The following is a 24,158-nucleotide window of genomic DNA, read 5'->3' as shown; positions in this document are numbered from 1 at the left end:
TTTAATTCAAAATTTCAAGCAATTAATATTGAACACTTCCAAGTTTGAGAACTTTTATCAGAACTGTGAAAGAGTTCAGTTGAATTCCTTGCTGGCTACTGAACATTTCCAGTATTTTCCATTTTCACCTATCTGTGAAGTTACATCTTGTCTTAAATTTAATCATTGCTTTAAAAGGTGTCTTCCTTATAGACCATCAGAAAGTTATACTGAGTTATATTCTTTTGGGTAGTTCTGTGGAACAGTGCACTGCATCAGGTTCTTAAATTGACCTGAAATACCCCAGTACTACCTTGGATTATATATATTTTTCTCTCTCTCTCTCTCTCTCTCTCTCTCTCTCTCCCTCTCTCTCTCCCTCTCTCTCTCCCTCTCTCTCTCTCTCTCTCTCCCTCTCCCTCTCCCTCTCCCTCTCCCTCTCCCTCTCCCTCTCCCTCTCCCTCTCCCTCTCCCTCTCCCTCTCCCTCTCCCTCTCCCTCTCCCTCTCCCTCTCCCTCCTCCCTCCTCCCTCCTCCCTCCTCCCTCCTCCCTCCTCCCTCCTCCCTCCTCCCTCCTCCCTCCTCCCTCCTCCCTCCTCCCTCCTCCCTCCTCCCTCCTCCCTCCTCCCTCCTCCCTCCCCCCCCACTGGTGTTATTATATTTGCTTCTTTTAATGTAAATTTATGTTACATCTTATTTGTTGTGTTTGTAATGTACTGTGCTAATGCTTCAAAAAGCTAATTATGGCATTTATATCCTGTGTATAAGAGTCTGTCGCAATAAACTCAAACTTGAAATGTTATCTTTTTTTGGTCTTATTTTATCTATTTCTTATTCCTTATTCAGAATTGAGCACTTGGACACAGCTGATCTGGCAAAGCTTCCAGAAGTATTGTTTGGTTATATGAACCCAGCAGTGGTGGTAGTAACAACTCCCAATGCTGACTTCAACCCCTTGATCCCAGGGATGGGCCAATTCAGACACCATGACCACAAGTTTGAATGGAGTAGATCGGAATTTCAGGCTTGGTAAGTACACAGGACTGTTCTGCTTGGAACTATTTAAAAACTTACACAAGGAAACAGGTGCAGGAGTAGGCAAGCCTTCCTCACCATTCACTATGATCATGGCTGATCTACCCCAGATCTCATCTCTCTGTCTCTGCCAGTTCTCCAGAGTCTTCAATCCCCAATTTTACACAACCCCAAATCATCATCTTTAGCTACCCCCAATGATCCAGCTTCTACTATCCCCAAAGCTAAGGAATTCTAGAGATTCACCACTTTCTGTGAGAAGGAATTTTTTTACACTTTAGCTTTAATTGATCATTTTATCTTGAAACTGTGATCTCTGGGGCACAGGAACAGGGCCTTCAGTCCATGATATATGTATTAACCATTCAATACATATCTCTAGTAACTGTTTTTCAGCCTTCTGTGCCTTGGTGATTCAAGTGCTTGTCTAGAGACATAAAACAGTATAGCAGAGGACAGGCCCTCTGGCCCACAATGTTTACACTAAACATGATGACAATTAAACTCAATCTTTTCTGTCTGCACGTGGCCCATATCCCTCTATTCCCTGATATTCAAATTGAATTTCAATTGACTTTATTTCTTACATCCTTCACATACGTGAGTAAAAATCTTTATATTGCATCTCCATCGAAATGTGCCATGTGCAATCATAGTAATTTATAATAAATATTTTCCATTAAATTTCCTCTTTTCATCTTAAGTGTTCATTCTTTGCTATCTGACAAATTCTGTCTACTTTAACTGTGCCTCTCAGAATTTTATAAATCTCTATCAGGTCTCCCCTCGACCTCCAAAACTCTAGAGAAAAACTGCTCAAGCTTGTCCAACCTCTCCTCGCAGCTCTTATCTTCTAACCCAGGCAGCATCCTGGCAAAACTCTCCTGCACCCTTTCCAAATCCTCTGCATTGTTTTTGTAATGGGTTGACCTGAACTGCACATGGTACTCACCAAGTGTGGCCTAACTAGAGTTTATGTACAATAGGTGCAACTTTCTTACTCTTGTACTCAATACCCCGTCCAATGAAGGCAAACCTTCCTTACTACCCTAATTACTTACTAGGGAGCTATGGTCTTGGACCACAAGATCCCTCCTAACATCAATGCTCTGTTACAGGCACTGCCATTAATTTTCCCCTTACATTTGACCTCTCAAAGTGCAATACCTCACTCTTGCTCAGATGAAACTCCATCTGCTATTTCTCCACCCATATCTCTAACTGACTTATATTCTGCTGTATCCTTTAATAGCCCTCTACACACTTCACAGCTCCACCAATGTTTGTGTTGTACAAATTTACTGACTCATCTCTTGACCCAAATCATAGCTAAATCACTAGCACTAATCCCTGCATAACACCATTGGTTGCAGACCTCTACACAGGGTATGAGTCTTGAGCTGAAACATCAAATGTTCACTTCCCTCCATAAATGCTGCCTGCACCAACATTTTATGTGTTGCTCTAGATGTCCAGCATTTTTCATCTCTCCTACTGTCAAATATGTGGAAACTAATTGAATTCAAAACTGCTGAAGTCACCATAAATCAGATGCATCCTAATCTTTTGGATCAGCTTATCATTGACCTTGTCAATTGCCTTACTACTTTCTCCATTGTTGTGTCACTTCCTCCACCATGTATCTAGGTAGTTTCTTCCTGATTCCATCCATCTGGGTAGGGGGAGAAAACCTCTGATCTCCTCTGAACCCCCAAACTTATGCCTTTGAGTGTTGGAAATCTCTGCCACAGGAAAAGGTTTCGTACTACCTATCATGCCTTGTACATTCCCAATCAAACCATTGACATAGATGACAAATAGCAATGGGCATAGCTCTGAGCACAGAGGAACACACTGGCCATGAACCTGTAATTGCTCTATGACTCTCAATTCCACCATCACTCTCCAGTCAGCCAGCTCTCCCTGGATCCTGTATGATCTAACCTTTCACAGCAGCCTATCATGTGGAACCTTATCAGAGGCCTTACTGAAGCCCATATAAACAACTTCCACTGCACTGCCCTCATCAACCTTCTTGGTTACTTCTTCAAAAATTTAATCAAATTCAGGAGGAATGCACAAAGCCGTGCTGACTATCCTAATCAACCCCTGTCTTTCCTAATGTTATATCTTATGCCTCAGAATTCACTCCAGCAGCTTTCCTACCATCAAAGTTAGGCTTACTGGCCTGTAGTTCTCATAGGACTTTTTTGCAGCTGTACTCAAATAAAAGCACAAGATTTGTTCTTGCATCTTGGGAAGACAAATGGAGATAAGACCTTACAGTGAATGATAGGGCCCTGTGTGTGTTGTAGAACTAGAGGATCTAGGAGTAAAAGTACAGGGTTCCTTGAGAGTGGCATCACAAATAGATAGGGTGGTGAAGAAAACTTTGGCATGCTAGCCTTCATCATTCGGGGCACTGAGTATAGGAGTTGGGATATTGTGTTACAGGTTTAAGATGACACTGGTGAAGCACAGTGACGCCTTACTGGCAGCAAACAGAAATACTAACTACTCCTTTAATCACTCTTTCTGGTAAACAATCATTGCAATCAGTAACCTGTAACTTCCCTTTCCGAGTTGAGCTTTTGAACTGCCTGTATGACCTGGCATTTTTGCAGTGTGAACTGAAGTCTCAAAGGTGTCGGGTGGTTGTGGCAAGGCGTGTCTGGGCCAAATCAACTTTCAGTGGGTTTCTTTGTTTTGTGGCTGCCAGTAAGGAGATAAATCTCAGGGTTGTATGTAGTGTACATATTTTGATAATGTATGTTGAACTTTGAGGTGTACAAGACATTGGTAAGGCTGCACCTGAATTACTGTGTACAAGTTTGGTCACTCTGCTATATGAAATATGTCACTAAACTGGAAAGAGCGTTAAAAAAAATTTACAAAGATGTCAGGACTTAGGGGCCCTGAGTTACAGGGAGAAGTGTAAGAGACTGAAAAGTCCTGAGGGCAAGGTGAATGCTCACTGCCTTTTTCTTAGGGAAGGAGAACTAAAAATTTAAGGTTTAAGGTGAGAGGAAAAGGATTTAGTAGGAACTATAGGGGCTTTTTTCACCCAGAAAGTGGTGGATATTGTGGAATGAGCTGCCTGGGGAAGTGGTTGAGGCAGGTCCATTAACAGCATTTAAAAGACACTTGGACAGGTAGATGGTTAGGAAAGGTTTTGGGAGATATAGGCTAAACACAGGCAAATAGGACTAGCTTGGACCAGTTGGGCAGAAGGGCCTGTTTCTGTGCTGTATGACTCTGACATCTCCAACCTTCGTTATTTCGATACTTGATGAAAGTTTGAAAAGCTGGGCATAAGAAGTTAAAAGCTGTGCGTTGTGTGGGTAATTGCTAAGATGCATCTACTTCTCTGTTACAGGTGCCTGAACATTGGCCATAAATATGACTACTCTGTGGAGTTCACTGGTGTAGGTAAAGGTCCTGAGGGTAGTGAAAGTCTGGGATTCTGCACTCAGATAGCAATCTTCCGGAGGGTACATCTCAGGAGAACCAAAACTGAAATGAAGGACTCTAAGTCACCGTACAACCTGGTGAGTGTTCTTGTCAGAAAGGAATGAATGTCATTAAGAAAGCTGTCTGTAACTTCCCAGCCATGATGAGGTCATGTGCACGGGGATAGATTTTTACCTTATAATGTGATTCTAATTTAATTCTGTATCAGGCAACTTGCATAGCTTAATCCCAGTAAATGCATAATGTCATTGGAGGCATTCTGGGCCAGTTAGTCATTCTTTCATAACCCATTCCATCCTGTTTCACAATTGCCTGTTGTTTTCAATGCTGCCATTAAATTCTGCAGCTTTCACGCTCTCACCTTTCACTCCTACGTCACTCCGTCCTCGCCTCCATCTCAAACCAGCCACTCCTAGAACACTCATTCTAGACATGGCTCTCCCACTCACGCCCATATCTATCTGCCCCCATTCCCCATCTCTCCACCCCATGCCCCCTCTGATCCTGGCCTTTGCCAGTCTCGTGGATGTTGTCATTAATTCTCACTGTTATATTGGTTGAAGTTGCTGTGTCCTGAGCTCTGACCTGTGGCCTTGGGGGACAGTGGAAACCTCTGTCTAGGGTTAGTTTTGGCACTCTTGGTGAGGGCACTGCTTCAGAACAGGGAGGATTTGGTCAGTGCTGAGGTGAAACTCCATTCCCACAACGCGCCTGTGTTCTTCCTGAAATCACCAGACCATCGTAACCTGAACCTGTTAAACAAACAAAAGAGCCTCTCCTAAAGCTTGGATTCCTTGAGTGTGCCCAGGGACTGTGCCTGTAAATGTGCTGTGCAGAACAGTGTGATTCTTTGTTGCGTCTTTTCTCCCACGATCCAGGTTTATGAAGTTGTTTACCCAAGTTTGAATGATCGGAAAATCTTGCACAATGCTGTCTTGAATGAGGTGATCTTCGCTGCAGAATGTGTGAGACGGCGGTTGACTGACAGCGAAACAGACTGGCAGACTGAATGGAGGATGTGGGGAGCTGACAGTGGGGAATGTGCACCGGATGGGTTTGGCCAGGAGGTCAGCATAATTGGTGGCCAGCTTCACATCCCCTTGCACGCCTTCTTCACCAACCCTAGAATCCGGCAGCTCAGCGGCTCCCTCCAGCAGCTGCAGAGGATACTGCAGGCATCGGACCGAGTGAAACTCAGTCACACTGGTACCTCAGTCCTGTATCCAGCTGGGGCTGAGAACAGTAACAACTGATCAGATCCTCAGGTCAGATTCCACAACCTTTGCTTGTTCCAGGAAGTCATTGGGGTAAGACTAGGAAATAAAGGATCAGGGGTTGTATCACCAGCTCTCACTGACAGTTTAGTTTCCAGTTTCTATAGGGCAGGTGTGTTTTCACAATCTGGCTCTAACAAAGCTGTTAATGCAAAGGGCTGTTTTATCTGAAGACCGATTGGTCATTTATAGTAAATACCTCAGCATTAATCGGGGTCGACACTAGATTATAAAGGAGGTTGCCTCTTCAGTGAAATTTATTATCCACGAGGACTCAGAACAGTACAGCACAAGAACAGGCCCTTCAGCCCATATTGTCAATTTAAACTACATATCTTCCTGCATATGACCCACATCTCTCCATTCTCTGCCTGTCCAGATACCATTCATGCACTGCTATTGCATCTGCTTCTACCTCCTTCACTGACAGTGTGTCCCTGGCACCCACCATTCTCTGTTTTTAAAAAAAAAATTAAAAAGCTTGCTCTTGACATCTCCTGTGAACTTTCCTTGGTTGTATATAGAATCACATGGAAAAACAGGTCCATCAATCTTTTGGGTCAATACTAACCACTGAGTACCTGTCAGCACTAACCCATTCATTGGCAGTTGCTATGTAACCACCTATGCCTTGGTGATTGTCCAGATTAATGTACCTGCCTTCACTACCCTCTCAGGCCAAGTGTTTCAAGTTTCAACCACCATCTGGGTGATAAAATTCTTCTTCAGATCCCTTCTCAATCTCCTACTTACCCTAAACCTAAGCCCTCTAGTTAAAAATTACATCTACTAAGAGAAAATGATTCCTACTCTGTATCTTATCCACATCCCTCACAATTTTGTGCAAATCAGAATCAGGTTTATTATCACTGTCATGTGATGTGAAGTTTGTTAAGTTAGCAGCAGTTCAATGCAATACATAATGTGGAAAAAATAATGATAAATGAAATTAAAAAATAATATATAAATAAGTAAATCAATTACAGTATACATATATTGAATAGATTTAAAAAACACGTAGAAAAACAGAACTAGTGTATACTTTAAAAAAAAGTGAGCTAAGTGTCCAAGGGTTCAATGTTCATTTAGAAATCAGATGGCAGAGGGGAAGAAGCTATTCCTGAATCGCTGAGTGTTTGCCTTCAGGCTTCTGTACCTCCTTCCTGATGGTAACAATGAGAAAAGGACATGCCCTGGATGCTGGAGGTCCTTAATAATGGATACTGCCTTTCTGAGACACCACTCCCTGAAGATGTCCTGGGTACTTTGTAGGCTAGTACCCAAGATGGAGCTGATGAGATTTACAACCCTCAGCTTCTTTCGGTCCTGTGTGGTAGCCCCTCCATACCAGACAGTGACGCAGCCTGTCAGAATGCTCTCCACGGTACAACTATAGAAGTTTTTGAGTGTATTTGTTAACATGCCAAATCCCTTCAGACTCCTAATGAAGTATAGCTGCTGTCTTGCCTTCTTTATAACTACATCAGGACCAGGTTAGATCCTCAGAGATCTTGACACTCAGGAACTTGAAACTGCTCACTCTCTCCACTTATGATCCCTCTATGAGAATTGGTATGTGTTCCTTCATCTTAACCTTCCTGAAGTCCACAATCAGCTCTTTCATCTTACTGATGTTGAGTTCCCGGTTGTTGCTGCGGTACCACTCCACTAGTTGGCATATCTCACTCCTGTATGCCTTCTCCTCACCACCTGAGATTCTATCAACAATGGTTGTATCATCAGCAAATTTATAGTTGGTATTTGAGCTATACGTAGCCACACAGTCATGTGTATATAGAGAGTAGAGCAGTGGGCGAACACACACCCTTGAGGTGCGCCAGTGTGGATCGTCAGGAGGAGGATGTGTTATCACCAATCCGCACAGGTTGTGGTCTTCTGGTTAGGAAGTCGAAGATACAATTTCAGAACAGGCAACCTCTTTATCTCCTCTACAAGGGAAACAGACCTAGCCTTATCTCTGAGGTACTCCAGTCCAGGCAACATTCTCTTTATGATTTTGCACTTTATCATTTACCTGCTGTACACTATTTTGGTGGCTTTTACAATTTATTCTGCATTCTTATCATTTTATCTTATTCTCCCTGCGCCAGACAAGATGCACCCTCTGCAGAACAATAACATCCTTGTTGCAGTAGAGTGCCCAGAATTGTGCATAGATTTCCAAGAATGGGGTAACCAGTATTTTATAAAGTTGTATCAAATCATGCATTTTATTGTTGGTTTATTATTGTCACATGTACCAAGATACAGTGAAAAGCTTTTGTTCTGTATGCCATCCAGACAGATCATACTGAACATACAGCATGTACAGTGAGGTAGTTAAATAAAAAAAACAGATTGCACAATATATTGTCACAGTTATAGAGAAAATGCAGTGCAGGTAGAGAAAGTGCGGGGACCACAGTGGGATAGATTGAGGTGAAGGAAGAGTAGGAGTGGTAGGGGCAGGTGATCCTCCTGCAGCAGATAGCCCAAGGCACGGTTGTTCTGAGCCTAGTCCCTTGGCTTGAGGGTAACCTGCTACGCTCCAGTTGTGAAAGTGCTGATGTCAAACCCAGACTCTGTCAGAAGTGGGGCAGGAGGGTCAGTTGGGTCCCCATCTGCCTGGCCTCAGTGTGCTCCTATCGGACAGACTCAGTGCTGAGGATCTCCCTGGTCATTTGCTATTTTGTGGTCATAAGCCCGAGATAAGTCCCTACTAACTTACCCTGCTCCCTGACAGGACAGAACCAAAAGAACTGGATAACAGATCTGGAAAGGAGGATGTTGGAAGTAAACTCCAACCTCCACACCCACCCCACAATCTCCACGGGACCCACGCTGCCCACAAGCATCTGAGGAAAAGAACAACTGAAGATAGAGCAGTCTGTCCCAGTGCTGAGGTTAAATTCCACTAGGCCAGAGCCATGCAGTCGGGGAAAGTGTAGCCAGTGCAGATGGGGAGCAGTGCAGACAGAGTAGGAAAGGGAAGCTGTGCGGACAGGGTGGGAAAGGGAAACTGTGCGGACAGGGTGGGAAAGGGAAGCAGTGCGGACAGGGTGGGAAAGGGAAGCTGTGCGGACAGGGTGGGAAAGGGAAGCTGTACGGACAGGGTGGGAAAGGGAAGCTGTGCAGACAGGGTGGGAAAATGAAGCTGTGCGGACAGGGTGGGAAAGGGAAGCTGTACGGACAGGGTGGGACAGGGAAGCTGTGCGGACAGTGTGGGAAAGGGAAGCAGTGCTGACAGGGTGGGAAAGGGAAACAGCGCGGACAGGGTGGGAAAGGGAAACAGCGCGGACAGGGTGGGAAAGGGAAGCAGCATGGACAGGGTGGGAAAGGGAAGCAGCGCGGACAGGGTGGGAAAGGGAAGCAGAGCGGACAGGGTGGGAAAGGGAAGCTGTACGGACAGGGTGGGAAAGGGAAGCAGTGCGGACAGGGTGGGAAAGGGAAGCTGTGCGGACAGGGTGGGAAAGGGAAGCTGTACGGACAGGGTGGGACAGGGAAGCTGTGCGGACAGTGTGGGAAAGGGAAGCAGTGCTGACAGGGTGGGAAAGGGAAGCAGTGCGGACAGGGTGGGAAAGGGAAGCAGTGCGGACAGGGTGGGAAAGGGAAGCAGTGCGGACAGGGTGGGAAAGGGAAGCAGTGCGGACAGGGTGGGAAAGGGAAGCAGTGCGGACAGGGTGGGAAAGGGAAGCTGTACGGACAGTGTGGGAAAGGGAAGCAGTGCGGACAGGGTGGGAAAGGGAAGCTGTATGGACAGGGTGGGAAAGGGAAGCAGTGCAGACAGGGTGGGACAGGGAAGCTGTACGGACATTGTGGGAAAGGGAAGCAGAACAGACACTGTGGGAAAAGGAGACTACGGACAGGGTGGGAAAGGGAAGCAGAACAGACAGTGTGGGAGAGGGTAACTGTACGGACAGGGTGGGACAGGGAAGCTGTACGGACAGGGTGGGAAAGGGAAGCTGTACGGACAGGGTGGGAAAGGGAAACAGTGCGGACAGGGTGGGAAAGGGAAGCAGTGCGGACAGGGTGGGAAAGGGAAGCAGTGCGGACAGGGTGGGAAAGGGAAGCAGTGCGGACAGGATGGGACAGGAAAGCTGTGCGGACAGGGTGGGAAAGGGAAGCTGTACGGACAGGGTGGGAAAGGGAAGCTGTACGGACAGGGTGGGAAAGGGAAACAGTGCGGACAGGGTGGGAAAGGGAAACAGTGCGGACAGGGTGGGAAAGGGAAGCAGTGCGGACAGGGTGGGAAAGGGAAGCAGTGCGGACAGGGTGGGAAAGGGAAGCAGTGCGGACAGGGTGGGACAGGAAAGCTGTGCGGACAGGGTGGGAAAGGGAAGCTGTACGGACAGGGTGGGAAAGGGAAGCTGTACGGACAGGGTGGGAAAGGGAAACAGTGCGGACAGGGTGGGAAAGGGAAGCTATGCGGACAGTGTGGGAAAGGGAAGCTGTGCGGACAGGGTGGGAAAGGGAAGCTGTGCGGACAGGGTGGGAAAGGGAAGCTGTGCGGACAGGGTGGGAAAGGGAAGCTGTGCGGACAGGGTGGGAAAGGGAAGCTGGGCGGACAGTGTGGGAAAGGGAAGCTGTACGTACAGTGTGGGAAACGGAAGCTGTGCGGACAGGGTGGGAAAGGGAAGCAGTACGGACAGGGTGGGAAAGGGAAACTGCGGACAGGGTGGGAAAGGGAAACTGTGTGGACAGGGTGGGAAAGGGAAACTGTGCGGACAGGGTGGGAAAGGGAAACTGTGCGGACAGGGTGGGAAAGGGAAGCTGTGCGGACAGGGTGGGAAAGGGAAGCTGAGCGGACAGCGTGGGAAAGGGAAACTGTACGGACAGGGTGGGAAAGGGAAGCAGAACGGACAGGGTGGGAAAGGGAAACTGTACGGACAACGTGGGAAAGGGAAGCAGTGCGGACAGGGTGGGAAAGGGAAGCAGTGCGGACAGGGTGGGAAAGGGAAGCAGTGCGGACAGGTTGGGAAAGGAAAGCTGTACGGACAGGGTGGGAAAGGGAAGCTGTACGGACAGGGTGGGAAAGGGAAGCTGTACGGACAGGGTGGGACAGGGAAACTGTACGGACAGTGTGGGAAAGGGAAGCTGTACGTACAGTGTGGGAAACGGAAGCTGTGCGGACAGGGTGGAAAAGGGAAACTGTACGGACAGGGTGGGAAAGGGAAACAGTGCGGACAGGGTGGGAAAGGGAAGCAGTACGGACAGGGTGGGAAAGGGAAACTGTGCGGACAGGGTGGGAAAGGGAAGCAGTGCGGACAGGGTGGGAAAGGGAAGCAGCGCGGACAGGGTGGGAAAGGGAAGCAGCGCGGACAGGGTGGGAAAGGGAAGCAGCGCGGTCAGGGTGGGAAAGGGAAGCAGCGCGGACAGGGTGGGAAAGGGAAGCAGCGCGGACAGGGTGGGAAAGGGAAGCAGCGCGGACAGGGTGGGAAAGGGAAGCTATGGACAGGGTGGGAAAGGGAAGCAGCGCGGACAGGGTGGGAAAGGGAAACAGTGCGGACAGGGTGGGAAAGGGAAACAGCGCGGACAGGGTGGGAAAGGGAAACAGCACAGACAGGGTGGGAAAGGGAAGCTGTGCTGACGGGGTGGGAAAGGGAAACAGCACAGACGGGTGCGATACAGATGGGGAGCATTGAAGCACGGCTAAGAGAGGGAGCGTGAGGCATGTAGATCTGTGCTACTTTTTCCAGAGATCCTCGGGTTTGTATACCAAGGCCCTCCGTTTCTCAGTACTCTCTATACCTGATGTGTCTTAAGGAACAGGAGGAGGAGGTGGCCATCTGGCTCGTTGAGCCTGTTCGGCTATTCGATAAAGTCATGGCTAATCTGACCATTGACTCATCTTCACCTCTCTGCCTTTTCCTTATAACCTTTAGTTCCCCTACTATGCAAAAATCTATCCAACCTTATCTTAAATATATTTACTGATGTAGCCACTGCTTCACTGGGCAGAGAATTCCACAGATTACCACTCTTTGGGAAAAGCAGTTCCTCCTCATCACTGTCCTAAATTTACTCCCTCGAATCCTGAGGCTATGTCCACTAGTCCTGATGAAGGGTTTTGGCCTGAAATGTCGACTGTGCTTCTTCCCATAGATGCTGCCTGGCCTGCTGCGTTCCACCAGCATTTTGTGTGTGTTGTTTGAATTTCCAGCATCTGCAGATTTCCTCATGTTTGCTATGTGCACTAGTTCTAGCCTTGCCTGCCAGTGGAGACAACTTTCCTGCCTCTATCTTATCCATCCCTTTCATAATTTTATATGTTTCTATAAGATCTTCTCTCATTCTGAATTCCAGTGAGTACAGTCCCAGGCAACTCAATCCTTCCTCGTAGTTTAACCACACTTCTCCCCCTCAAATCTCTGGAATCAACCAGTATATCCTTCCTCAAGTAAATAGACTGCACACAGTACTCCAGATATGGCCTCACCAGTACCCTATACAGTTACAGCATAACCTCCCTGCTCTTAAATTCAATCCCTCTGGCAATGAAGGTCAACATTCCATTTGCCTGCTACACCTGCGAACCAACCTTTTGTGATTCATGCTCAAGTGCTCCCAAGTACCTCTGCCCAGCAACATGCTGCAATCTTTTACTATTTAAATAATAATACGATCCTCCATTTTTCCTTCCAAAGTGATGACCTCACATTTACCAACATTGTATACCGTCTGCCAGACCCTTGCCCACTCACTTAACCTATCTCTATGTCTCTGCAAACTCTCCGTATTTTCTGCACAATTTGCTTTTCCACTCAATTTAGTGTCATCAGCAAACTTAGATACACTGCACTTGGTCCCCTCTTCCAGATTGTTAATGAATACCGTAAACTGTTGCGGGCCCAGCACTGACCCCTGCGGCACGCCACTCACTACTGATTGCCAACCAGAGAACCATCCATATTTCCCAACTCTCTGCTTTCTATTGGTTATGCAATCCTCTATCCATGCGAATATATCACCTCCGACTCTATGCATCCTTATATTATGGATGTATTTTATGTGGCACCTTATCGAACACCTTCTAAAAATCCAAGTAAATAACGTCCATCTATTCCCCTCTATCCATCGCTGGTTATGTCCTCAAAGAACTCCAGTAAGTTTGTCAAACAGAACTTGCCTTTGCTGAATCCATGCTGCATCTGCCTGATGGATCCATTTCTTTCCAGATGCCTTGCTATTTCTTCTTTCCTGATAGCTTCAAGAGTTTTCCCAACTGCAGATGTTAAACTAACTGGCCTATAGTTACCTGCCTTTTGCCTACATCCTTTTTTGAACAGTGGTGTGACATTCACCGTCTTCCAATCCACTGGGACCTGCCCAGAGTCCAGAGAATTTTGGTAAATTATCACCAAAGCCTCCACTATAACCTCTGCTATTTCTTTCAGTATGCTCAGCACGACCTCTGTACTGATAGCTATTGTATCGAGGTCCTCACCTCTCATCACATCCATATCATCTCTCTTCGGCATGTTAGACGTGTCCTCCACCATGAAGACCGACACAAATAGTCATTCAAAGCCTCGGCAATTCCTTCATTACCCAATATCAATTCCCCCTTCTTGTCCTCCAAGGGACCTACGTTCACTTTAGCCACCCTTTTCCACTTCATATAATTATAAAAACTTTTATTATCCATTATTATATTTTGTGCTAGTTTATTTTCATAATCTATCTTCCCTTCCTTCATTGCTCGTTTAGTAGTTCTTTGGTGCTTTTTAAAGTTTTACCAGTCTTCCAGTTTCCCATTACTTTTGGTGACTTTGTAAGCACAAGCTTTTAGTTTTTGCCTTCCTTTATTTCCTTAGTTATCCAAAGCTGGCTCTCCCCACCCTTACTGTCCTTGCTCTTAACTGGAATTTACTGTTGTTGAGCACCGTGAAAAATCTCTGAAAATCTTCTAGTGTTCCTCAACCGTTCCACCATATGTTATACATATACATAGGATAGCCTGTGTTCCCAGTCTATCCCATCCAACTCCTCCCTCATTCCATTATAGGTTCCCTTGTTTAGGCATAATACACTGGTTTTAGATCGAACTATTGTATCCTCCATTTGTATGAGAAACAGGATGTAAGAGGGTGCCCAACTACAAGATCACGAATTTTGCCTGTCTCATTGCATGGGACCAGATCCAATATAACTCGTTCCTTTGTAGGTTCACTAACATGCTGTTCAAGAAAGCTATCATGTATGCATTCTATGAAGTCCTTCTCAAGACTGCCTCGACCAATGTGATTCACCCAATCTATGTGCAAGTTAAAGTCCCTCACGATAACTGTTGTTCCATTCTTACGTGCCTCAGATGTTTCTCGGTTTATTGCCTGTGCCACTGTAATGTTATTATTCTGTGGCACAAAGACAACTCCCACCAGTGATTTTTTTCCCCCCCTTTACTATTCCTAATCTCTACCCAGATGGATTCAACATTCTGCTCCTTAGATTTTATATTGTCACTCACTATCGCCCTGATTTCATCCTTAGTGAAGAACACTACCCCATCTCCCTTACCTTCCTGCCTATCCTTCTGAATTACCTGATATCCTTGGATATTTAATTCCCAACCCTCACCACCCTGCAACCATGTTTCTATAATAACCACTAAATCATACCCCTTTATTCTGATTTGTGCGACAAGTCCACTGAGCTTGTTACGAATACTACAGGCATTCAAATAAAGTGTCCTTACACTCACTGTGCCTGTATAATCTAGTAATCTTTATCTCTTATGCACTTGACTTTCCTCCACTCCACCCTTACTTTTCTCTTTTTAGCTTCTGCTTTTATTTTATCCACACTTCTTCAATCTGTTGAACCCACCCCCCTGCCATTTAGTTTAAAGCCCTATCCACAGATGTGGTTATGCGGTTGGCTATATTGGTAACTGGTAATTGGTTTGTTATTGTAACATGCACCGTGATGCAGTGAAAATTTTTCTTCTGGCAGATCATTCCATACATCAAGTTAGTGCAAAAGGAAAAGAATAACTGAATGCAGAATGTAGTGTTACAGTTTCAGAGAAAGTACTGCGCAGGTAGACAAGGTACAAGCGTCACGATGAGATGGTTTGAGAGAGCAAGAGTTCATCTGTATTGTACAAGTGTCATAATGGGACAGAGCTCGATGGTGTATATTCTCAATCTACTGATAAAATAAAAGCAGAAGCTAAAAAGAGAAAAGTAAGGGTGGATGATAGGAGACTGAGGAATTTTCTGAGAGTGGTATACAACATTATGAAAATCATACACTCTGGCCAATTTGTTAGGTACACCTGCTTGTTAATGCAAATATCTAATCAGCCACTCGTGGCAGCAAGACAATGCATAAAAGCCTGCAGACAGGGTCAAGAGGTTCAGTTGTTGTTCAGACCAAACATCAGAATGGGGAAAAAATGTGATCTAAGTGACTTTCACCATGGAATGATTGTTGATACCAGATAGGGTGGTTTGAGTGTCTCAGAAACTGCTGATCTCCTGGGATTTTCACGTACAGCAATCACCAGAGTTTACAGAGAATCGTGCAAAAAAAAATCCAGTGAGCGACAGTTCTTTGGGCAAAAATGCTTTGTTAATGAGATAGGTTAGAGGAGAATGGCGAGACAGGTTCAAGCTGACAGGAAGGCAACTATAACTCAAATAAACACATGTGACAACATCTCTGAATGCACAAAAAATCAAATCTTGAAGTGGATGGGCTACAGCAGCAGACGACCAAAAATATACATAGAAAACCTACAGCACAATACAGGCCCTTCGTCCCACAAAGCTGTGCCGAACATGTCCCTACCTTAGAACAACCTAGGCTTTACCCATAGTCCTCTATTTTTCTAAGCTCCACGTAGCCATCCTGGAAGAATCTCTTTAAAGACCCTATTGTTTCCGTCTCCACCACCTAGTAGCCACGTTATTAGGTACAGAGGAAACCAAATAAAGAGGCCACTGAGTATAGATAGGATAGGTACAGTAATCAGAATCTTTTTTCCCATGTTAGTGGTATTAAAATCCGAGGGAATGGGTTTAAGGTAGGAGTTTTAAAGGGATCTGAGCGGTATGATTTTTTTTTAACGCAGAGCAGTTGATGTGCCAGAGGAGGTGGAGAAGTCAGATACAATCAGTATGGTTAAGAGATATTTAAACAGACACTTAACTTGGCAAGACGTGGGATTTATGGTCCTAAAGTGGGAAAAGTGATTAGTGTAGCTGGGCAAATGGGTTGATGTGGGCGTGCCGGGCTGAATGGCCTGATTCCGCGCTGTGTGAATTTATGACTATAATTAATGTCAATTACCTGAGGCACCCTGCCAGTATTGTCCTCGGGTTTACTTTGGAAACCCTTCTTATAATTAATATCAATTACCTGAGGCACCCTGCCAGTGTTGTCCGAGGGTTTACTTCGGAAACCCTTCTTATAATTAATGTGAATTACCTGAGGCATGCTACTAGTGTTGATCTGGGCTTTACTTTGGAAATCATTTCAGCCTGTGCAGATGCAGATAAACAGTGATATCCAAGCCTTGCTCTTTCTGAAAGTGCCCAGTGACACACTCATCTGAGCCTCAGTGATGTTAATGATGTTACCATCACTGAGGTGCATCTCCCCCCTCCCATTAACATCATGGGGCCACCACTTACTCGACAGTCAGCTGAATGGATGACACAAACCCCGTGGCTACAGCAACAGCTGAGAGGTTGAGATTCCTGCAGAGAGTGACTCTCCATCTACAGGACATGTCAACACCATCCAAGCAGCCCCTTGAATGACATGCCACCTACCACCCTAAACACTCACTCCCTCCATCACTGATGACCAGTGGCTACAGAGTGCACCATCTACAAAATGCACTGCACTTACCCTGGCCACTCCTAGAGCACCTCTCAAACCAATGCCCTCTGCACCACTGGATCCAAACAACAACATGAGAGCACCTTCACCACAGAAAGTCACGTTTATTGTCAAATGGACAAGTACACGCGTGCACAAGTGCAAAGAAAAATGTATCTTTGCAGATACATAGCATTATATATAGGTAGCATTTATAAGAAATACATAAATTAATCATGTTATACACAATCTTTACAAGAAAGAACAAAGAATGTGAAGTCCATTGTAGTACAAAGTGGCCACAATGTTGTTATATTTGGGTTGTGCAGGTTGGTTGAAGAATCAAATGGCTGAAGGGAAGTAGCTGTTGTTGAATCTGGTGGTGTGGGACTTTAGGGTTGTGTACCTCCTGCCCATGGTAGCTGCACAGAGATGGCATAGCCTGAGTGTTGGGGGTTGTTGATGATGGATGTTTTTTTTTGAGGCAGCATGTCGAAGGTAAGGAGGTACATGCCCAAAATGTACTGGACTGAATCTACCCTCTCAGCACCTTCTTAAGCTCCTATATTGGTTCAGGAAGGCCGCTCACCACTTACCTTGTCAGTGAAGCCCAGATCCTGAAAAATTAATAAAAAGGTTAAATTCCCTTGGGTGATGTTCTAGAGGAGAGCTGAAGATGGATGAGGTTATTGGCTGAGTGCCGGATGTGAAAATGTAGCAAATCAGTACCATTTGTATCCCTGTTGAATTTCTGGATCCTTTTGTCTCAGAAATAATTGCAATTGCTTTTTACTCTGGGGGTGAAATACTCAATTTGTTGGAATATTATAGTGAAAAACAGTGATGTAATTGGATGGATTTCCTGATCAATGTCTTAAGATGCCACAAACAGCAGGAAGATCAACATTGGTGCTTAGGAGAAGTCATTGTGTGAGAATTGTGATGATGCTGATTCCACAAATGTTAGCTGATGTACTGAGTTGATCTATTTTGGCTGATTTGTTTATTGAGAAAATGACACTGTGGATGTGAGCAGTGTGGGTGGACTCTATAATACCCAATTATAACTCCAGTTATTTACAGTGCAATGGGTCATCAGCAATTCAGATTTGCAGCTTCTCATTTCAGCAGGGTGTGTTGGCACTGTTATATAAGTTGTGGAGAACGATGCAAAGGTTTGTGTCTCATTTAATCTTCAGTTCAGCAGCTGCATAACAGAGCTGCCTTCCTGAACCAATACAGGAATGCAAGAAGTTGCTGAGGTTAGTAGGTTCAGTCCAGTACATCTTGGGCATATACCTCCCTACCATCGACATGCTTCCTCAAAACAAAATAACATCCATCATCAACAATCCCCAGCATCTACAGGCTGTTCCCAGGGGCACACACTGAGACAGACAACAAGTGCTGCTTGAAAGTCAGGAACGCAGAGAAAGGCAAGCACCCTCTGGGCTGCCCGAAACCTGGCCTTCCAGCACAGTGAGATGTCTGCCAAGCGGACTTTCCAGGAGTATTGAGGGATGCACTGAAACTCGATGCAAAGGCTGTGTGTGGGAAGGACCACACAGCATGCTACCTGACATGTTGGGTCTGTGTCCGATTGGGGGTACTCCTCAGACAATGAAAGGGTGCCATTGGGTCATATGTGATATTGGTGCTAAGGTTTTAATAAAAAATGAACACCACAGAATTATTTGACTATAAACATAAACATTTAGTGCTGTTTATTTTTTGTACAACTTTTATTATGAATAATGTTTAGTTTTGAAATAAAGACAAGTCTGGGCTGTAGAGCAGAAATACTTGGTCTGGAGCCTGGAGCCACATTAGCAGCTTCTGGCCTGGGAATGGTGCTGTTATTGAGGGATCTGAGCAGTAGAGGGTTCTGTTACATTGCTGTAGTGATGGCTGACCCTGTATACAGATACTCAGTGGGAAGGCTGCTTTGAAAGTTGACTCTGATGTAGCTGAGGAAATTTTATTTTCAGAAAGTTTAGGACTAAGTGATTTTGGCAAGATGCCTAAAGATCAGGCATAATTCCAACAGTGGCTGGTTGATATGAAGCACTGAGTCACATTTAGTCTGTACCAACCACCGACCACCCAGTTACACTAATCCCACTTTATGTTCACAACATTCCCACCAGCTTTCCACAGATTCCACATATCCCCACGCACTAGGAGTAATTTAGAGCCACCAATTAATCCAAAGACCTTTAGGAAGTGGGAGGAAACCAGAGCACTTGGACAAAACCCACAGTGAGAATGTGCAAACTCCGCACAGTCAGCATCGGAGGGCAGGATTGAACTTGGTTTGGCGGGGGGAGGTTGTGACTGAGTTGTGTGTTTCATGTAACAAAGGAATTGGATTTGGTAATAATGTTTCAAAACAGCTGCATGTCTGTTGATGTAGAGAATGGAACCAGGTAACATTGATAAAGCTGGGTTAGGGCGGAGGAAGAAACTCCTTGTACCAAAAATGTTATGATGTTGGGAAGCACAATGGAAACATTTAGTAAATAGCTGAATGAAAAAGTAATGTTATGTGGGTAGGGACATGGAACTGGGATTATTGCATAGGCAGAGTCATCAAGTTGTACTGCACAGAAACAGGCCTTTGGCCTTCTACGTCCTTTGTGCCCATCCACACTAGACCCACTTACACCATTAGGTCTGTAGTATTCTCACCCTGGGTAATACAAGTGCTGGTCTGGATGCTCCTTAAATGTTGTGAGAGTTTCCACCTCAAACTCGCCCTCGGGCAGTGTGTTCCAGATTCCAACCATCCATGAAGGAGAAAATTCTTCATAAGGTCCCCTATAAATGTCCTTACCCCTCTTTTTAAACCTCAACCTTCTCGTCTTAGACACTCACATCAAGGGAAAATAGATTTTAATATCTACCCAATGTCTCCTTTAGCATGCCATTTACCCCTATCAGATCACCTCTCAGTCTATCCAGTCTCTCCTTTTAAATGAAACATTCCATCCCAGGCACATCCTAGTGACTCTCCCTTACACCCTCTCCAGAGAACTCGAATCAAGTTTAATTGTCATTCAAACCGTACATGGATACAACCGAATGAAACAGCGTTCCTCTGGGGCCAAGGTGCAAAACATACAGGCACATTCAAAATAACAAGTAAGGGGGAATAAAAGAACATACTGCAGTCACATAAGAAAACATATTTTTAGTCCAAGACCCTGAGCAACAAGTCCCACAAATTGATGGTTTCTAGCAGTCCACACTGTGGCCTGAAATTCCACACTCCTCCTAGAGTAGTGGTCGCCAACCCATCAATCGTGATCAACTGGTTGATCTTTGAGACTTTCCCAGTAGATCTTGAAAAAAAAAGAAAAATTAATACACAAATACTGTTGAGAGATTGTTTCTGGGTTGCGGGGTTTTAGTTCCGTTCTTTCTGCCCAGTGCGCATGCGTGTAGCTCCCCTGCCACGCACTACAGTGTACTTCAGTGGTCCCCAACCGCGAGGAAACGATATGAGTCAGCTGCATTTTTCCTCATTCCCTCTCATGTCCGCTGTTGAACTTGAATGCACGCGAGGTCATTACCCAAGTGTGTCAGGGATCACTGGTTGGCCCCGGGTAACCGGCCACCTCGCGCAGCCGGCAAGAATTGCCATTGCTACTGGCTTGGAGCACAGACAGATGGGCACCGCCTCTAAACCTGTTTAGCACACTGAATGTTTGTGGGGAACCTGGTGCTAAAATATTCGCAGACAACCTAATTTGGGCTCAGGGTTTTGTAAGTAGTGGAGCAGCTACCTCACTGCAATCTACTGAAAGTCATCCCTCCAGCCAAGCTTTTGTCGGCCGATAGATCCTATCGCACCCTGTCGCATTCCTTGCTCGGTTGGTCGCTCTCTCCGGACTGCGACCGCTGTGGCCCCAGTACAGGAACAGCCACACCTGGTCAAGGTGGCAGGCAGGCGAGAGGTTGTCTAATGAGGCAATGAAGCATTCAAAACTGCTTTGGTACCTTGAGTCCAAGTACCCTGCACCTAAAGACAAACCCGTTCAGTTTTTTTTCCAGCGGTAAAAACGTGAGCAAGCAGGACAGAAGCTAAGTGCCGAGAGCGGTGAAAACTAAATTGCGGAATAGACTGGACATAAGGAACCTGCTTCGAGTATCGCTGTATTCCCGTCGTGTTTAACACCCCTCCATCACCCCCCTGCCTGGGTCAGCCGGTCTGCAAGAATATTGTCAATATTAAACTGGTCCGCGGTGCAAAGAAAGCATCATGGCCCTTGATGTTCATACATTATTTCTGCTTCCAGGTTGCGGTGTTTTACTTCAGTTCTTTTCTGTCCCGGTGCGCATGCGTGTAACTAGTTGATTTGGAGTCGATCTTGCCTTTCACTAAGGCCAAGGTAGGGGATCTTGGGCTTAAAAAGGTTGGTGACCATTATCCTAGAGTGTGTCAGTCAGAACTGCACAAGATTTCAAACGTGGCCTAACCATTTTTGAAAAGAGGGGTTGAGCAGATTGGGACTCCACAGTAGAGAACAGGAGAATGAGGGGTGATCTTGCAGAGGTATGTAACATCACGAGGGACGTGGATGGAGTAAATGTGCACAATCTGTTTGCCAGGGTTGGGGGATCAAGAACTAGAGGGCATGGATTTAAAGTGAGCGGGGTGAACTTTAATAAGAACCTGAGGGTAATTTTTTCACCCAGAGGGTGGTCAGAATATGGAATGATCTGACAGGAAATGGTTGAAAGCAGGTATGTCAACAGCAATTTACAGATACATGGATAGGAAAGTGTTAGAGGGATATGGGCCAAAAGTGGCATATAGGACTAGCTTTGATGAGAATATTGGGCTGAAGGGCCTTTTGCTGTGCTCTCTATCTCTGTGACTATGTGGAGAAGGTATTTTCTCTGGTGGGACAATCTAAAACTGGGGAGTCACCATTTAACTTTTCAGGTTCCTCCATGTGAGACAGAAGAGACATTTTGTCTCTTTGAAAGTTAGAAATCTTTTCAAAATAGAGTCGAGAGAGACTGATGGTGTGTGCTTGGTGGCATAGGTTACCAGGGGTAGGTGGGAATTTGTTTAGATTACAGTTAGATCAGTTGAGATCATATTATCTGAAGAAGTAGGATGGCGGCTTCCTCCTAGTTCCTCGACAGACTAATCTGGCTAGGTGTTTGGCCTCATATTTATCAACCAAAATAAAGACCAGTTTTCTGTAACAAGTACTCTAGATAGTGGTAGTTTTGGGAGAAACTGAAAGTTAATGTGTAATGATTTTGTTGTCCCTGGAGCAGAGGGATAAGAGAGGAAATCTCGAGGTGAAGCACCCAATCAATCCCCGGCCTATGTGCCAGGGTTTCACTCTCCAGTTTATCATGGGGAATCAGTATCCCCATTTTTATCGGGATCTCAAGACCTTGTTGGATGTTGACAATGTACTGTACTACAAGTCTGGTTCACTGGTTCATTGGTCAGACCAACGGTGGGAAAGTTGTGTTGCTTGGTTGAGGAGAGGACTAGGCCCAAGCCATGAACTCACCCGTTGCAGTTGCCCAGCAGAGGAGACACAGAGGCGGAAAGGAAAAGCCTCTGTAGGCCATATTGGAATGTGTACTGGGCTGGGGCCCGGCCCCTCCTGTTCATGCTGCCCTCTGGTGTTCATTCGGTAGAAAAACAAGCTGGACCAGGACTACAGTCATGCCATTCAAGAACTTGGGTTATATTATTTTTTTCTTTCTTTGTGACTATATGTTTTTCTGAAATCATAACCATATGTCCCATACGCTGTTGATAATATGTGTTGCACCTCGGCCCTGGAGGAACACTATTTTGTTTGGCCTTATTCATGTATGCCTGAATGATAATTCAGCTTTGAACTTGTTGACAAGAGGAAGTCACCTTTACAGATCTCATAACTCCCTGATTAGACTACATATACAATAACAAAATGTGATAATAGGCCATGGCTGTGGGTAATCAACAAAGACTGTGGCCTGAGAAAATGTAGTTTTCTGTCAAAAATTCTCACAGCCACTTACTGAGAGAACCTGGCCCCTGTAGATAAAGCTGTTTTTAACATTCCTGCTGAATGAGCTCAGAGATCGCCCTATCTACAAAGATGGGTTATCCACCAAACTTGTCACAAGCCCTCACGTCACATCAATAACAGATTCCCGCTTGAGCAGGGTGAAGGAGGTAAAAATGAACACACTCTGTCTTTCCACCATTCAGCTTTTTTTCTCCAGTCCTGCTAAAGAGTCTTAGCCGGAAACGTCAACAGTTTACTCTTTTCCATCGATGCTGCCTAGCCTGTTGAGTCCCTCCAGCATTTGTGTGTGCTGTTCCATTCAGGAATCTACTTTCACATCCAGTAAAACTCCTATTATCCAGGACAAGCAGGAATTTGCACTAGCAGATTTTACAGACTATTGGATGTTTTTCAAAAACCAATTTTAACTCACTTTTTTAGATATTGAATGGTAGTATAATAAATTTCCCAGTGAACCCAATAATAGCCTTAGAACTGGGCCACAATAATGGAGGGAAATGAAGCCTAACCTGTTGAGTTAGTTGCCAAACTACTGGGAATTCAGGAATGGATGGATGATCAGAGTTGTACTGCATCTGTCTGTGGTGATGGTCATACCACTGATATCTGGATGTCCATGACAATGTTTGCCTGTACTTTTGATCTGGTGAGTTTGCAAAGTCTAATCCTCTCAGATTTATTTTGGCAGGTTCTCTTCTCTGTTCCTCGGAGCTGAGTGACATTCCTGCTAGCCTCCTACTCCCAGATCGTATCATCACAGCTGGGACAGCCAGTCGACGTCCTCATCAAGTCCACATGCTCCAAAGGAATCGCAATCACCAGCAGAAATCTCTGACTAGTTCTCCTACTCCCTGGACAAGAAGGGAAGACTTATATTTGTTTAATGCTTTTTGTGTTGCTGAGATGTACTGGAGGGTTTCACCATCAGTGAAGCAGTGCTGTAGATTAGGAAAATAACAGGTGATCTGCACACATGGCAGGGCCCCCATTAACCTGTTCTTCGTGACAATGCTGGATGAGGCTACATATTGGCCTGAACCTCAGTGGGAAGGTCCTACATTCCTGGATCTTTGGGAATTGACACAGTTTCACATTAACATCTCATCATATGTGCAATTCCTCAGACAGCTGTAGTTCCAAGGGTACAACATTATAGAGTCGTACAGCTCAGAAACCAGACCTTCCATCCACGTCTCCATTCTGACTTCTCGTCTGCTCAGACAAATCTCATTTACTTACATTTTACTATGTAGAACTTGCCAATGTTCTTAGAGATTTCATCAATAAAGCAGGACTTCCAAAAGGTGTAATATCTGAGTTGGACTTCTCTCTGAGAATGAATGGGTTCCTAATTTAACATCTCATTTTGTCTGACAGCATTGAAACTCAAACTCTTTATCTTTTACCAGTCAAGTCCTTGACCTGTCCAGTTTGGTGATGGGGCTGACACTGGGGAGTTCTTGACCTGTCCAGTTTGGTGATGGGGCTGACACTGGGGAGTTCTTGACCTGTCCAGTTTGGTGATG

At 45.3% G+C, this 24,158-nt stretch overlaps 1 protein-coding gene across 3 annotated transcripts in view; it reads left to right on the top strand.

Moving 5' to 3' along the window:
* The window catches only part of henmt1 (HEN methyltransferase 1), a 46,496-nt gene extending 22,570 nt beyond the window's left edge, over window positions 1-23,926 (top strand). For all 3 annotated transcript variants that reach the window (XM_059950765.1, XM_059950748.1, XM_059950756.1), the window contains exons 5-8: window positions 825-1,007; window positions 4,390-4,561; window positions 5,363-5,749; window positions 23,321-23,926. In XM_059950765.1, the coding sequence (XP_059806748.1) occupies window positions 825-1,007; window positions 4,390-4,561; window positions 5,363-5,737 (730 nt within the window). In that variant the 3' untranslated portion in view covers window positions 5,738-5,749; window positions 23,321-23,926. The remainder of the gene's footprint in view (window positions 1-824; window positions 1,008-4,389; window positions 4,562-5,362; window positions 5,750-23,320) is intronic.
* Window positions 23,927-24,158: the final 232 nt, after the last annotated feature.

The sequence above is a fragment of the Hypanus sabinus genome, chromosome 2, assembly GCF_030144855.1.
Source record: "Hypanus sabinus isolate sHypSab1 chromosome 2, sHypSab1.hap1, whole genome shotgun sequence".
NCBI lineage: Eukaryota > Metazoa > Chordata > Chondrichthyes > Myliobatiformes > Dasyatidae > Hypanus > Hypanus sabinus.
The sequence above is the reverse complement of the archived record's forward strand: the minus strand, read 5'-3'. Positions and strand labels throughout refer to the sequence as shown.